Source organism: Lytechinus pictus, chromosome 6, assembly GCF_037042905.1.
Source record: "Lytechinus pictus isolate F3 Inbred chromosome 6, Lp3.0, whole genome shotgun sequence".
In the NCBI taxonomy this organism is placed as follows: domain Eukaryota; kingdom Metazoa; phylum Echinodermata; class Echinoidea; order Temnopleuroida; family Toxopneustidae; genus Lytechinus; species Lytechinus pictus.
In genome coordinates this window covers 24771863-24789935 of record NC_087250.1, presented here as the reverse complement: position 1 = coordinate 24789935, position 18073 = coordinate 24771863, and the positions used below count along the sequence as shown (strand labels likewise).

The window sequence follows — 18073 nt, the reverse complement described above, 5'->3', positions numbered from 1 at the left end:
GATTGTAACAGAAATGTCTTTTTCTTAACTGTTTGTAAAATCTGTCTTCAAAGATATTTTTAATAATCGTTGAGGGAATTGAAAATACATATTTCTTTTACATCTAATTTTTGTTAAATTCTCTTCAATTTTCCTGACTTAAAATTAATAATAATACAATAATGGATATTTAGAGGCGCTTAAAAACAAAAAGTACCATAGCGCGTACAATTTATAAATAATAATTTAACATTAATCTTAATAATCAATTAATTAATCTTAATAATACCATCAAATTATACACACCCTCTCGTAATCTTCGTTCAATCACTGACACATGCAGACTTTGCATTCCCTTGTCAAAACTCTCCTCTGCCGAAAAAAGTTTTGCTGTAGCAGCTGCCAAGACTTGGAATGCTATCCCTCTTTCAATAAGAAATGCTTCCAGTGTTCTCGGCTTCAAATCTTTCCTTAGGACATACCCTTTTCCTCAATAATTAATTTCCGTTTTTATCTTAAATATTGTAGTAATTATTGCAAATGCTACATTATTATTCATACATTGACTTAAAATTTGGATATTTTTTTTTATTTCCTGAAAATGGTAATTACGTTATCGTCCAACACTCCAGAAAACAATGCCCATGTTCCAAAGCAATCAAACTATTTATTGAGTGGCCCTTGCAAAGGGAATTTAATTCTCTTTCCTGGTAATAATCTATGCTAAGAATCATTGTTATCAACAATGTCATTCAACATTTATTATGTCGTTGTGTGTTGATCATAATGCAAGCAACAATAAAATATTTTATTCCATGTATATAATGCTCCTACAGGAGGAAAACGAGGAGAAGAATCGAAAGAACATGAGCACGACGATCACCACCATGGGGAAGAAAATATGGAGGAGAAGGACATTGACCACTACGACGACAACGACGACGAAGAATATGGTGTTATAGATGACGACGAGACCTTTCATGAACAAATGACAGATGGGAATGAGTGCAATGAGCCTGAAGTCTTGGAGGTCATCAGATATGCAGAGTCAAGTATGTTTTATTTCCCAACCTCATCCCGCATGCCTACGTACACAAAGAGAGAGAAGGGGGGGGGGGAGATATACAGGGGTGGAGGGATATTCATGTAGGTAAATAATGGGTGTTAACTTATGACGATGATGGTAATGATAAGTGATAATCATCATAATTACGTTATTAGGATTCAAGAGAGAGAGAAAACAATATCACGAAAGAATAGGAACGAACTGGAGAATAATTTTCAAGAAAAATACGTAACTGAAAGATATATTCTCGGAGAAAAAAAAATCATCTTTGACTTGATATTATAAATAGCAATCCTAGATGTAGAGGAGGCCGGTGATGATAAGGACCAATGTGGAGGTTCACCGACTACTTGGGAATTGTGCAGCGTCGCTCTACCGATAACGAGTCTGTCTTTGGCGTGGGAATTGGGTAAAGCTCTACGCGTAGATGACGAAGACATAGTGGGTTGTATAACTCCGTCTAACCCTGCACCAATGAAGAAACTAGCAAGGCAACTCCTCAATAGATGGAGAAAACGTTTAGAAAGCAATGAAAGGGAAAAGAAGATAACAAAGATTCTTCATGATTACAACATCCAGGACGGCAGTAAAGGTAATTAGACCACCTTTCATGTTAATGTAATAGTGTTTCCTAATTGTGTAGACAATTTTCTTCGGCTTATTAACCAATCTTATATCAGTTGCGTTTTGATAAGTGATTTGTTTTAAAAAAAAGGTGGCAAAAATTGATGAGCATGATGTATTGCACTTTTCATACAATGATATTTTCATTAGTCGTTATTGGTGGTGTTTGAGGATACTCAAAGTTTTCAACAAAAAAAGAGAAAATCCTTATTTGGTTGTGAAATGGTATTTTACCCAGTCACTTCATGAGTACATAGTTCATGTACTCTATTATTTGGATACTAACTTTTATTTGAATACTAATGGTTAATAAGAACCTGTCCCTGATCGTATAATGTTTTTAGCTTTAAATATCATTAAAAAAAAATCATCAATATGGGCATGCTCGTGTTTCCATTCATTCTTAAGGTCTTGAAGAAATCTCTAAGGAGATTTTTACAACTCCAGATCTTCTTGTCCTCTCCCAACGGCTTGACCAGTCAGCATCTGAAATTCTTCGGCTGATGTGTTCGTCTTTGACACTTGAACCTAACTTAATACGACAGAATGCCGTTCTTTGTATGCTACAAACATGGGTCAAGCAGGGAGGAAGAAGGCAGAGGCTTCTCGAAATTGCCCATGCTTTCCATTTCAACGATGCTGCCAAAAATATTGGAATAGGTAGGCTTAGATATTAAATTCCCATAAAATAATTCAACCAGTAAAAAAAAATCGTGATTTTGTGTCAGAAAATAATTGTCTGGCAAATTATCAGTTAAACTTTCGCCCCTCCCAGATAGCCTTCTATTATCCTTACGATCAGAGGCGGATGTTTCGCGGGATTTGGTCCATTTACGGGAGGGGGGGGGGGGGGGGGGGGTGGGACTACCCACACTCAATGGCCCTATATATTCGAAAATCGAGGGGGTGTATACTCCGATCTCCTAGATCGCTTCCTGATCGTCAAAATCCAAATACATATTGACTAGATCTTTTTTTTTTATAGCAGATGCTCACGTGTTTCTGTTATATATTGATGAAAATATATGTTGATGAAAACGTGTCACTTTGTCATGTTTGGTGCGTTACTTTTATTACTCGTAGCAATGGATCACCACCCAGGCTTCTTGGATCACCATTCGCATGGGATGATTGGTCATGATGGTGGTGAGTTGAAGCTAGATGAACCTGATATCAGAATATCCATCCCTCCAGGAGCAATCCCCAAAGGAATGGCATCAGTTGTTATCCTTACCGTTCCAAGACGAAGTTCACCGAAGTTCCCTATGGGAAATGGAGAGATTCTCATAACACCAATCATCCAATGTTCGTTCTTTGAAGAACTTCTCAAACCTGCTTCTATTTCTCTTCCTTACTGCGTCACTTCAGAGCGATGTGAAGGGGATAAAGATGTGGTGTGCTTTAAATTTTATACCAAATTAAAACCAGGTACAATTATTTCTATATACTCATCCGATGTCTCGTATTTTTTTATTTATAATTTCCCCTTCAGACATGACAGACGCATATGATAAATAGGCCTATTATCGAACAGCAAAATTACTATTTTCAAAAGAATCAAGCCAGCATAAGAAAGAGAGAGAGATTGGTTTGGCCGATCGAGAGACGAGACACACTAAAAATGTGTAGGAGAGAGAGAGTATCTTTGTATCCATAGACCACCTACACTTCTAAATTGTATGACGACCTATGGCATGTTCACTCTAATGTAAATGTTCGTTACACATAAAAGTACCTTCGTTGGAAAAGATAAGACAATCAAACTCTATTTTACCAGTCAAGCATTTAATATTATAGCTATTGTGTAAAATGTGTTAGTCAAATTGACACAGGCTCTCAATATTGTCGTCCATGAGCAAAATGATAACACAATCTTTAATCTGTAATTACATTTAAAAAAAATTGTGAGGGCCTAACTACATGTGCTATTCATCGCTTCAAACTTCACGAGTATTACTACCTGGCTACCTGCGATACACAATGTCCTGTGGCCATATGTGTTTTTAAAATCTACATTCCCGATGTAGGATTTATGTAATGAATGCAGGAATAAGAGATTTGGTGGCGGGAAAGACATTGACAATGTGCGTTACTTTCTTTCGTCCATGTAGGTACATTTGGATACAGGACTTTAGCCCCACAGACATCGAGTTTCAAGATCACGGAAGACAAGATTGAGTTTTCTACGTGTCATCTTCAGTTATGTGCATTGTCATCAACAAATGTCCATGGTGTTCAATTCACATGTACGGTGTTTCATACTTACTGTTCCCAAATACCGAGACTCTGTGTTCGTGTCGCTCACCCCTACAGCGAATACCTTACAGTACGTATATCCTTTACCTTGTCCCTTAACTCATAAGACGCCAAGTGAATGGACAAAAAATATATTCCCTCATTTTTGCTTCGTGTCATATTGGGTATATCAGTGTGTTAGTTAATGTCAAGTATACATTACTAGGTAAAAAGAATTAAATATGTATTGCTGCAATGCTGCCTGAATATTCACGATGTGTATGCCTATAGGTTATTGCTATATTGAGCGAACATTTTCTTTCTAAATATCCTCGGATTATTTTTTGCGCAGGACGTCAGCAAACGTCACGAGACTCTGTCAAAAGAGTCATATCAAGAAACGACTGTTTTCAAATTCAATCTTCAATCATCGGAAGATGAAATCAAGCTTTGGTGTCTGTCAGACTTACAGACGGGCCATGAAACGGTAAGAATCCTTTACTTAATAACAGTTTTTGAAGTAGATCCGACTGGTCTATTGGGTAATATATATATATTTCTTTTTCATGAGGTAAATCTAGATTTATTTGTATTACGTTCAGTAGGTCAGACACAAATTCACCGATGTCTGTTATCGTTTGAGTAATAGCGTGCGCGTATGGTGCGTGCGAATGTGTGTGTTTGACGTGACATCCTGCTCACACGGCCCTGTGAAGGATTTTTTATTTTTTTTTACTGGAGGTGCTGATGTAAATTTAAAAACAAGAAAGAAGAGTTTTAACTCCAAAATGTAAATTAAATTTGTCCCGAGAAATTCAAGACGCAAAAAATAACTAAATAAATAAAAAATAGAAAGTTTCAATACAAAATACAAGGTAATTTGGTTACGTAATTTTTTTTTTCAATTTTAACAATAAACACAGCATTTATCACGCGCCATCTATCTAGCAAACTATTCCGAGGCGCAAGCCATATTCAAGAATGCCTGGGAGCGCTGCCTATAGAGAATAATAATGCAGCCCTCACAAGGAATTGTTTGGGGTGCTTCAGCACCTCTGCTTGCCAGGGCCGTGCCCATACACCAGAAAAAAAAACATACAAACATTACATAGTGCAATAAAGTCAGAATATATTTCTTTTTATAGGTTCCTGTTCATTGCCTGCTCGTCGGAGGATGCCATTCCTGCACCTTTGATCTACCGCCCTCTACAGCAAATGAGAGAAAAGTTAAAGCATGTCTTCGTATTAACCAGGGTGCATCAGTGCTCACAGAACATCAAATTACAATCTCTAAAGAAGGTATATGTTTGAAAGTCTTATTACCGATGTCAATGAAACCCCAATCCAGCAAGAGTTTCAGTTAAACAAAAAAAAAAACTTTTCAAAAAGTAAACATGCCCTCTAAATTCCAAGAATTTAAAATAAATCCAGATCGGCTGTGAACGGTGACCAGCCAAATTTTGGATCTATTTTTAATCTTTAGGATTAACTTTTAAATCTCACATGAATTATAATCAAATCTTTTAGCTTTATGTTTAAATCCTAATGGTTTAAATCTAATAAAATCTAATATTTGGCTGGTCAATATTTATAGCCGATCTGGATTTATTTTAAATCCTTGGAATTTAGATTGTGGTCACATGGTTAAGGTTAAAAGTCAATGAACTTATTTTATGTATGAATAATTATTTATCTGCTGCTATATTGAATCGTATAATTCATGTGATAATGCCAAAGGCGTTCCATTTGTAAGCCTATAGATAGATAGCAAACACAATTGAAATTAGTGAAATTGTTTATATAACATCATTGGAGACTGCCCCTGTTTATATTTCAAGTAGTGGAAGAAGAAAAAATGAAAGGGAACCCACAACAAAATAATGAGGGAAAAGAGGGGGGGGGGGGAAGAAATTTATTCAACCAAGACATAATTATGACGTCATGCTTCTTAGTATTTTAACAATCATCACAAAACTGTTCCCTTTTAAAATATGCCTTTGTTGTTAACTCAAAGGTCCATAATATTATGTACAATTATACGCGCCAGGAAAATCTTATTCACCAACCACTGGCAAGAACAAAGACTGCTTTGAATTCTTTTGTAATAGTTTGTATGGAATAAGTTACCACAAAGCATCAGATCAAGTCCAACACTACCTATATTAAAAAATTCATCTCGTAAATATTTATTTCAGAGATTACAAAATATCTTGAATTGAATCTTGATAAACCATGTGTGTGTGTGTGTATGTGTATTTTTTGTATTTACTCTCTATATTATCATTGTAAATATTTTTCATCATATTCTTGTTCTAATGTTCTATGTAAGGGGCCCCTTCACAAGCGCTACTATGAGGTCCCAAAGCTACCATGTCTTATTATTTTGTGTTAAACTGTGTAATATATCTCTTGTTTGAATGCTTTAAATAAATTTGAAGTTGAGTTTAACACGCCGTCACTGATGCGGATCAGAGAGATTCCAATGTACATTTTATAACAATTCTTTACTTTTGTTCGTTTTATTCTTATATTCTCATTTACTTCTCTCATACCAGCTGAACCAGACTATGCCATCTCCCCCACGTACGTATACACAATCATTGATATTTCCCCCCTAGTATTCCCATAATTTTAATGATAACATGGATTCAATGTAAATCATGGAATCTAGAGTGTAAGAATTATTTCTTGTTTCCAGCTGATCAATCTACTTTGCAAAGATATGCAATATACCTCCCCCCGGGGGCGCGTTTCCATTTTACACCCTGGCGAAGGCAATCTCCGCAAAAATAGCTACAAAGCGACTAGTGAAGAGTCTACACACGTCGCTGGTTAGACATGAGCGTCAGACACTGGCGAGTCTCCCCACACCACCGCATGCAATCTACTATTCAGCGCCTACACGGCCCTTCATGTACACAGAGAGCAGTCATATGAATTAAATCCGAACATGTTTTGCAGTGGCGTTTGTATACACAAGGAGGTGAAAAACCTAGAATTCGAGCAATAGCCAAAATTAATTTAGTAAGCGGTAATAATAATGATAAGACAATAGTACAAAACGGAGAAGGGGGAGAATCTACATCATGTAAAAGTCCAGTTGTTTCCACACTTTATTGTTCCAAAATGATTCTAAACGATGAATTAAAATATACTAGTTCTATAGCTACTACTACTCACTAATAATAATAATACATGTAATAATGATACAGTGATGATGATAAGAAGAAGAAGAAGGCCGGAGAAGAACTAAGAAGAACAAAAAATGTAATAATAATTAATACTATACTACTACTACTACTACCACCACTACTACTACTACTACTAATACTGTTCATAACAATGACGCTAACAATAATAATGATAATATTGATAATAATAGTAATAGTGATAATAATAATAGTAATGATAATAATAATAATATTGATAACAAACTATGCAATTTATAATTAACAATCTTATAACAGTTTCAAAATGATGCTCATGATAATAAAGTATACTACTAATACTATAATCATGATAAAAAGTATAACTACATTAACAACTACGTGGATATGACGACTACGACTACGACGGCGACCAACAACGGTGATGGAATGTCATCCTCTTCTTCCATTATAGTGAGAGGGCAAATTACCAGAAATTCGGCTAAAGCAAAATAATGATCAAGGCAAACATTCGTGTTGAACCTGTATATTATTTTTTTGAAACAATTTTTTATTTCAATATATTTATAATCAAACATATCATACATGTATCACAAAACATTACAAGACGAAATAAATATTGCAAATAATTATTAAAGGTAACATTTGATCACACATAAGACTATTACAAAACATTGTTTAATAATAAAAAATAGAAAAAAAAAGTAATAATAAAAATGAAATATACGCATCCATTCCTTACTCTAAATCAACCTGTTCCCATCTCTGGATATGTATTGCCAATGTATTAATTCCTCTCTTGTGCAATCTTATATTCCTCTTTTCTATATTTTCTATAAGGTTTTATTATGGTTCCAACAGGTGGCAAAACAGCTTCCTGCCTTGCAGAATAAATCTCCTTTTTAACTATTAAAATTACTGTATTTAAACATTTTATCCTATTTGAACTTCCATCAATCCCTAACAAAGTGTCTTCCATGGAGAGATTCTCCAATTCCTTTAACCTTAATTCATGTCCAATATTTTTCCAAAGTGCTTGAACATTTGGGCAACTTTTAAATAAGTGATCAAGAGTTTCAACTTCTTGGTAACAAAACAAAAAATTATTAGATGAAATATAACCTATTGTATGAAGTTTATCATTTGTGTAAATAATAACCCCGTGCAGCTGTTTAAACTGAACTTCACTATACAATGCACGGTAGAAAAACGCGGTCTCATGAAAATATGCCGAATTTGTTTTACTGTTAAACCTGAAAAAATGTGATTGATTTTATGCATGTCATCCGTCTTTTTTAAACCGTTAATAAAATATAATTGCTTTAAACAGATCTTGTCTAGAATTACATTTCTTCGCAATAGTTCTAAAGAGATATGGTCGTCATGGGACTGATTACTTTGTAATGGATTAAGCCTGAATTAACATTTCCATCCAATTGGCAGAGCATCTTAATACCATATATTTTTAAAATATTATTAAAGTCCAAACCGCAGTTTGAAAAGTAAGATACTGGCCTTAAGTGGCCGTTTCCATCAATCAAATGAATAAGTTTATATATGTTATGAGTATATAGAGTTCTATATCAAATACCATTTTGCTATCAATATATCATGTATAATATACATACATGTTTGTTATTAAATATTATAGTGTTTGAAACACAATCATTCTCCTTTGTCCTACATTCTTCCATTCCTTGCCAAACTCTTAACATTTCAACATGTTGGTAACCTTGCTTTGATCTTGGCGGTATTATGATTACATTGAAAAATGAACACACCACCAATTGATTTACATAAAATATTGAACAGCGTTTTCCATTTCATTTGATTGTTACAATATATTAATCTTTTCATCCACATTACACGTTGTACTTTAATAAAAACCTCCATTTTCATAGTTTTGATACATTGTGTTTCTTTTTAATTTTATCTTGTCCATTCCAAATAAATTCGAATGTGATTCTTTCTATTTCCACATAGAACTTCGGGACCACAATCAAAGATGAGACATAAATCAGTTTTGAAAGTGCATAAGTTTTTAGAAGATGAATTTTCCCTAATATAGTCAAATCTCTTTGCTTCCACCAACTCAATAACTTTTTTATTTTGCTTAATATTTCTTTGTAGTTCATTTCTTCTTTGACCTTCACATCCATGGTAAAATATATTCCCCACATTTTCACTACATTAACCATATTCCATCCTTTTGGGACAGAGTCCTGGTTTGTACTAGTTCCTAATTTCATTAAATTTGTTTTATCCTTGTTCAATATGAGACCACTTAATTTACCAAAAACATCAAAAGTAATTCAAGTCTTTCTAAGGACCGTTCATCTCGGCGATACATCATCAGCATACAGCACTTGTTTGACTTCATTCTGAGCCAATAAAATACCTCTAACCCCTGTATCATTTCTTATAACATTTGACAAAATTCAATAGATAATATAAAATGTAAGGCGAGAGGGGATCTCCCTGTCTTACTCCCCTCTGTATACCACAATAACCAGTTGTGAAGCCACCATTCATAACACAACTACATGCCCCACTATACAAAGTTTTGATCCACTTTCTAAAAGATACACCAAATCCAAACATCTCTAATACCTTTTGTATATAAACTCATGCGATACAGAGTCAAATGCTTTTTCAAAATCCACCGCTAATAAATAGCCTTTTATATTTTTATTCAAAGCCTGAAACAAAATATCATCAATAAAACGAACTGCTTCGCCTTTATTTCGATTATTAATTACCCATAAACCTGGTCAACCTGTATAATTTTGGGGAGAATCTCTTTAATTGGTGAGGATCTTATAATCGGTGTTTAATAATGTAATAGGTTTATAGTTTTTAATGTATAGAGGGTTTTTACCTACTTTTTAATTTAGAGTGATTCCTCCTTGTTTCTGTGATGCAGACAATTCACCTATTTCAAAAGCTTCATTTAAACAATCAACCAATAGGTCATCAATTACACACCAAAAAATGGAGTAGAATTCTGTGGTTAAACCATCATTACCTGGGGCTTTATTAAGTGGTGCCGGGTAAAAATGGCAGAGGTAAAAATGGCAGAGGTAAAAATGGCAAAGGTAAAAATGGCAGAGGTAAAAATGGCAGAGGTAATAATGGCAGAGGTAATAATGGCAGAGGTCAAAATGGCAGAGGTCAAAATGGCAGAGGTCAAAATGGCAGAGGTCAAAATGGCAGAGGTAAATATGGCAGAGGTAAAAATGGCAGAGGTAAAATGGGCAGAGGTAAAAATGGCAGAGGTTAAATTGACAGAGGTCATATACTAGCAGCTGCCCCGTATTTTATGCACCAACACTTTTCAATTTTTTAATCAGTGGTTCATGATTGCCCAAAAAATTATTTCAGGAGCGGATGTGAAATGATTTGTATGTTGATATACTTAGGGTACAATAAAAACCATTTTATTATTTTTTTTAGAAAATGATATTTCATTCTTATTTTTCATTACACCATATGTGAGAAAAACTGCTCGCAAATGACGTCGCCGTTAAAATGTAAAATTCTAATAGCTTTTTAAATATTTGATGGATTCCCTAAAACCCCCACCAATATCAGTTTAATTAGTTGCTGCTATTTCTACAATAAACTTTGTAAGTGTGAATTTCCCCTGTAATGAATTAAGTATAATACTTGGGATCCAAAGTGTGCTTCAAATATGAATATTAGAAGAGCAATTTAACATGAGAAGGCCGTGCATGTAAGTCCAGGAAAATATAAGAAATACCAACTCAAGTGTTATCAATTTGGTGCAGAAGATCTACAGTATCATTTAAAAATGTTTCCCTTTCCATTAGTCAAACATTATAATTCCAATTCTCTTCTCAGAACCGTTCTTATTCTAATCTACTGTATGCATGGAAGGGCTTCTGGATTTTCGGCATGGGGGTTTAAGACTGACCATTTATATATCTGTCATTTTTACCTCTGCCATTATTACCTTTGCCATTTTTACCTCTGCCATATTTACCTTTGCCATTTTTACCTTTGCCATTTTTACCTTTGCCATTTTTACCTCTGACATTTTTACACCGAGCCTATTAAGTGGCATGCTTTTCGAAGCCTCAAAATATTCACTTTTGCTTAATTTACCCTCACAGTTATTTTTATTGTCTTCTGATAATTTAGTAATATACCTTGGAGGAAAGGGATTTTTTCCAGTAAATTTTCAACATCATTGCAAACTCCCTTACAAGAATATAAGGAACTGTAGAATAATTTGATGATTTTTAAAATTTCTCCTTTTTCGCTATGTATCTGATTATCTTCACCTATATGAATTTATGAATCTCAGATTTACGTTTGTTTGATAACACAAGTTGTTGAAAAAATGCAAAATTCTTTTCTTCTTTTTCACTCCAGGCCGCACGTGACCTTACTTTGAGACCATCAAGGCCAAAGTCAAATAACTTCTTAAGGAGTTCTCTTTTTTCCTCCAAATTTTTCCGCAAAACATCAGAGTTATTCACAGCAATTTGCTGTTCTAAATCTTTCTTTTTGGGCTCTAAAATCAGCTTTTGCTTATTTCTTTCTCATGCCTTTTCTTTAGAATATTTTCGAGTATACTCTCTAATTTTTTATTCAATAAAGCCCCAATGCAATGAGTAATTAGAAAAGACATTTCTGTATTGCATTTTCCAAGAATCTCATTTCATAGCAGAAACATATTCTTTATCATATAACATAGACTGTTATTGAATTTCCAGTATGAAGGACCTCGCTTCACTTAAAGGACAGGTCCACCCCAACAAAAAGTTAATTTGAATAAAAAGAGAAATCCAACAAACATGACACTGAAAATGTCATCAAAATCGGATGTAAAATAAGAAAGTTATGACATTTTAAAGTTTCGCTTGATTTCACAAAACAGTTATATGCACATCCTGGTCGGTATGCAAATGAGGATACTGATGACGTAATTCACTCACTATTTCTTTTGTATTTTATTATATAAAACATGAAATATTCTAATTTTCTCCTCATTGTCAAGTGAAACAACGATTGATTCCTCTCTGAACATGTGGAATTAGTATTGTTTAATACTATATGGTTTAGTGATGTTGTTCCATATTGTCAAATTTGTAAAATAGGAAATATTGTATAATTCAAACAATTAAAAACAAAAGAAATTGTGAGTGAGGGACAGCATCAACTCTCTCATTAATTTTTGCATGTCATTGCATGGGTTGTGCATATCACTATTTTGTAAAAAATAAGCGAAACTTTAGAATGTCATAACTTTCTTATTTTACATCCGATTTTGATTAAATTTTCAGGGTTATGTTAGTTTGATTATCCTCTATCCATTCAAATCAACATTTTCTGGGGTGGACTTGACCTTTAAGCAAGATTCCAGATGATGGTCTGGAGCTATAGACGGTAAAATGTCATATTCCAACACCAATGTTTCAACTTCTCCTGATATTATCCAATAATCTAGCCTACTTTGAATAGGTGGTGTCTTCTGTCTGAAAGTAAACTGTTGTTTTCCTGAATATCTTTTCCTCCAAATATCTATTAATTGAAATTTGTCCATGAACTCCAAAAATTCTGTATTAAATCTAGATTTCACCTGTATAGTTGACCCGATATGATCTAATTTATCATTTAATATCATATTAAAATCACCACCTATACATGACTGAGATAAAACATTTTGATTTTTTTCAGGAAATCTATTTGCTCATTTGCCTTGTTCCTTGTTGGAAAATAAACATTTCCTATTATCATTCAAACTCCATCTAGTTCACAGTCGAATATAATATATCTACCATCGTTATTCCTTTCCATCTTTACAATATAGCATTAAGCTCAGCTGCAATAGTATAGCTCAGTTGCATTCATTGCACATATTCTGCAGATATCTTCGGTTCGGACTTTTGCATCGCGCGCCCAGCTGATAATGTAAACAAATTTAGACTCTTCACTAGTCGCTTTGTAGCTATTTTTGCGGAGATTGCCTTCGCCAGGGTGTAAAACGGAAACGCGCCCCCCCCCCCGGGGGGGGGGGGGGGGCGGTCAAATATATTGCTGTACACGTGCGTGACCAAAAAAAAGAAGGTTAAAGGGGTGTTTTTCAGCCCTGGACGCGGGCCGCGCGTGCACTTGTTAAGGGTATCAAAAACACTTTTTTTTTTTTAAGTGGTTTTGAAAAAGACTGGTCAATGGTCAATCACGGGGTCAAACGTTTTTAGGGTATGTTTTTTTTCCAAAGCTTTTTTTAAAAGACTAGCCAAACGTGTTTAGGTTATGTTTCCCCCCCGGGTCATATTCTGGCGACAACTCGTTTAGGGGCCAAATTGTGAAAATGAAGCCCGCGAAAAACTTGTTTAGGGTTTATTTTGCGCACAGAGAAAAACTCGATTAGGGCGTGTTTATGAATAATTTGGTCACTCATGTGTACAGCAATACATTTGACGCCCCCCCCCCCCCCGGGATACCTCCGAAGGGAATGATCTCTAATGATTCATATGGGGTGTGATTATGAACCAAAACTTACCCTAAGGCTTAATTTGCGTTTAGATCATGTAGATAGTAGACAAATGCAGGTAGGTCAGTAGGGGCATGTATTTCCTTAACTATTAAGATATTTCGTCATCGCTTCCTATCTTGCAGACGAGACAGAAAGAGGTTTGCATCAAACAACATACTACAGGTCCTGTCCGATTTGGTATGTGAGATTAAGGATGCTCGGGAACTTGGCTACAAACTTGGTTTCTCTTACTCAACGGTGGAGAAATACTTGGTCAGAGCAGACTCCTCGGCTAGGAGTGTCTCAAGATCGGGTCTTCGAGAAATGCTAGAGCATTGGAGACGGCATGTCCGACCCAGTGAGCAGGTTGAGAAACTCCAAACTTGCCTGGGAGCTGTTGGCTTAAGACATGAAGCTGAAATCCTCTTTGACAAAAATTAGTCTTAGGTCCATTTCTGACATCTTGTTCTCCGAATATGGACAAACTTTTTCAATTCAATTCGAAAATTCAATTAAAATTCAATTTATTTCATTCAAAATTAAAACAATTACGAGGTAAAAATATATGTACCATAAAATAGAATGTGGAGATAGCTTGGAAGAATATTTAAGTCTTATGAAATTCTGCAACCAAAATAGGTTCATATCACCTAAGGCCACAGCACACCTTGCGACTGGTCTATGATCCGACTTTGGAAGAAAAAAAATCGCATTTTCCTCATTTTGTAAAAACGTGAATGAAAAGTATATTTTTATTAGAAGAATAGTAAAATAGCAATTGTGGATGATTTCAAGCCTTTACTTTTGAGTAAAGGCCAAATTAGTTTCAAATCGTCGCCAGTCGTCTGAATACTATAACATCAATACGACCAGATATTGAATTCGTTTTTATATTAATAAAATAGCAAAGTCACAGATTTGAACATAGGTGTTTGTACGATGATTGATAAAATAACACAGTAAGATATTTCATGTCTCCATATTAACATCAAATGGTACTACGTTTTACTCCAAAATCGGGTAGCAGACAAATCTGTACGCGGTAGCCTTAAAAGTGTAAAAGCACCGAGGCATCGTATTTGTTCTGTATCAGTATAGACTCTTTGATTATAAGTATGTAGGCCTAGTTAACATTGTTTCCCTTCATATGAAAAAAAAAACACCATTTGCATATAGACACATAATTGATCATGTCAGGCCAAAGTTTTTATTCCTCTTATTTGTCCAGTAAAAATATGGTTTTTAAACTCTCAATACAAAATATTTAAGCTATTAGAATAAGTGTGTAATATTGTTAAAATTTACAATTAGATTTGAATTAAGCATTTGATTTCTCTCCTGGGTGTAACATATAAAAACAATGACGTATATATTTACTTTAGCTCTATATTCTTATTTCAGTCGTCATGTTTTTCAACTGTACATATGTTTTAGTGATAAAAACAGCCCATACTGAACAAGGATATACTAATCTTGTTTTGATAGTGTTATATGTTATATATTGTTTGGTATGTCGGTATATACATTTATAATCTCCTTGCAAAGTTATAATAGTTTTTATGATTTTATTTCAAATGTTTAGAATAGTCTAATGGACGTTTGAAAAATTTGCTCTGATACATCAGACATAATTAAAATACAAACTGTGTTCTATGATATTAAAAAAAGATATATTATAAGTTTAAAAATATATATTATTCAATTCATTAAAACCTGAGAAATGATCGTTGTTCATATTATATTCAAAATGTCATAAGATTAAAACTTACGAGCGTTTCATTCATTGCATTTGATATGGGAAATTAAATACATTATTGTTAAGTTGCTATGACAACTATTTAATATGGGCTTATGTCTAATTGTTTTAAAGATAATAACGGTGTTTCTGTTAATACATGCATATTCTTTCTAGATAATAGAGACAACGCAATGTAAATAACTCCATTCTATATGACTATCATTTAACCATTAGGCCTAAAAGCCACCTGTAAATTTCACAGGCCGAAGTTTTCTTTTATCCCCCCCCCCCTTGTATAGAACTGGGGAACATGTACGTGTCTATCTAGTTATTCGAGTAGGGCTGTAGATATATGTTTTCAATTTGAGAACTGCCATGCTTATATTAGTTTTATTGCATTTTCCTCATTGTTACCAATGAATGAATTCTGTTTAGGATCTTCTTCTACAAATTAAAACTCATTACTGGTCCATATAAGTTTACATTTATACCCTTCTATGCAGTACATGTACATACAGTATATAGTAAATTACTATCATGTAAATAGATACATGTATTTAAACCAATAGTGTATACATAATTTGCTTCTATACGAATACATGATAGTATAGTCATCAACATGCTACTATAATTATATTTCTTGGTTTTAGTCTTTTTTAAACGTAGAGCCCCCAAATATGAATGAATAAAAAAAAACATAAAAGCTACACTTGCTTTCTCATGTTTTTATTAACTACACGAACAAGGAGCTGCGATTTGTGTACATAACTGTTACTTACATTTATATACGCGATGCAACGTCATTACTTCATTCATTACTCTCTAACAAATGGTTTACCAAATAGGCCTATTGGGTAAAATGGGAATATGCATGTTGGTTGGGTAAAACAATATAAATATTTTGTAAATTTTACGCAATGTTGCGTTGAAATTGCCCAAAATGGGTTTAAAAAATACACAGCAAACATGCATGTTCCCTTTCTACCCAATATTGGGTATAATATTTTACTCAGTGTTTATAAAGTGTAAGAATATATTCACACAAGATAACATGTCCAGATAAACTCTTTTTTTTTAGCATGGTCCTGTTAACATGAATAAGATATGAGCAGTATCTTCAATGCTAGAAAGCGCATTATTTCAAATCCATTTAAGCATAATTTTAGGTTTAAGTATCTTAGCGAACAAAATAATTTATTCAATATCTTGATTTACTTTCTCTATATATTTTGTATATTAGGTATTCTTGTTTCCTATGTCATGTATGTTGTAAGAAAGTATCTCGGTAACAGATGAATGTTTTGTACATGTATAAATCTAGAAACACTTGTATTTAAAAAAGGCTTGATACAGAAAGAGAAATAAGAATCCTAATAAAAGCGAGTCATAATAAATAATTAATCTTTCATGAATATATTTTAAGACGTTTCATCAACCATGGTATACATTGCAATAACATGTTTGTCGATAACATAATGTATGGCAATCATTATTCATAGACATTTTATTTACTTCAAAAATGAACAGAATTCCAGTATTTAGGTGTAAAAAATCGAAATAATAGTTATAATAATAATATGTCCATTTATATAGCGCAGTTTAATATGTGTATATACTCAACTGCGCTTTGATACTTGGTATCATATTATTACCCCGGCTGTAGCTAAGCCGCCATATTAATATGCGCTATAAAGCGTTCAAGGAATAAATCATACCGGGTACCAATTCACCTCACCTGGGTCGAGTGCAGCACAATGTGGATAAATTCCTTGCCGAATGAAATTACGCCATGGTTGGGATTCAAACCCATGACCCTCTGTTTCAAAGTCCGGAGACCAATCCACTGGGCCACAACGCTCCACGATAACAATAATGTTTGTGAACAGGAAGGAGGCCTATATCCATATGCAATTGTGACTTATCGCAAAACTTTCAGTCATGAGAGTCGCAGGGCATGCAAAAGAATATTGTATAAAGCGTTTGTTTTCAATATTATTATGATGACATAAATCTTTCCAGCTTTTTTTTGTTGCTTTTTATGCCTTTTCTTTTGAGCCCATAAGAGCATTAATATGTACAGCAGTTATTAAGATTTGAATGTTTTGTTTTCTCATTACACATATTTTTCGTAGAAGGTGGATGAATTCGCTTGGCCACTGAGTAAAAAAGCCATACCTGAATCAATATTCATAATGACAATACTTTAAATTTCCGTTGTTAATGGCTCTGGATATCTTTTGAGTCAAAGTCTGTCAATATATACTCGCAAAGTTTAAACATTTTGAAAAAAGTCACTTGCAATACTTACAAAAAAATATCCACGTTGAACGTGATGAAGCTGATAAGCCTGAAATGCATATTCATTTTAATGTGTGAAAATGTAAATATTTGATATATAGGCCAGCAGTGCTTTTATTTGTATGATATCATTACACTGGCCTAAATGTTTCACCTTGTGAATACATGGCCTCTCATAATAATTCTATTCATACGTGTTTTCAGCATGGTCCTGTTAACATGAACATGATGAATAAGATATATGCAGTAACTTCGATGCAAGAAAGTCAGTATTTCAAATCCAGAATTTAAGCAGACTTTTACGCTTAATTATTTTAGCGAACAAAACTAATTTAATCAATATCTTGATTTACTTTCTCTATAGATTTTGTATATTAAGTATTCTTGTGTTCTATGTCATGTATGTTGTATGAATGTTTCTCGGCAACAGATGAATGTTTTGTACATGTATAAATCTAGAA

At 33.9% G+C, this 18073-nt stretch overlaps 1 protein-coding gene across 1 annotated transcript in view; it reads left to right on the top strand.

Moving 5' to 3' along the window:
• Positions 1–16665, top strand: part of LOC129280412 (uncharacterized) — a 35419-nt gene extending 18754 nt beyond the window's left edge. The window contains exons 13-21 of the mRNA XM_064101267.1: positions 816–1031; positions 1335–1637; positions 2078–2329; positions 2753–3097; positions 3781–3995; positions 4257–4391; positions 5050–5203; positions 6460–6487; positions 13720–16665. Of these exons, the coding sequence (XP_063957337.1) occupies positions 816–1031; positions 1335–1637; positions 2078–2329; positions 2753–3097; positions 3781–3995; positions 4257–4391; positions 5050–5203; positions 6460–6487; positions 13720–14017 (1946 nt within the window). The 3' untranslated portion in view covers positions 14018–16665. The remainder of the gene's footprint in view (positions 1–815; positions 1032–1334; positions 1638–2077; positions 2330–2752; positions 3098–3780; positions 3996–4256; positions 4392–5049; positions 5204–6459; positions 6488–13719) is intronic.
• The last annotated feature ends 1408 nt before the right edge of the window (positions 16666–18073 follow it).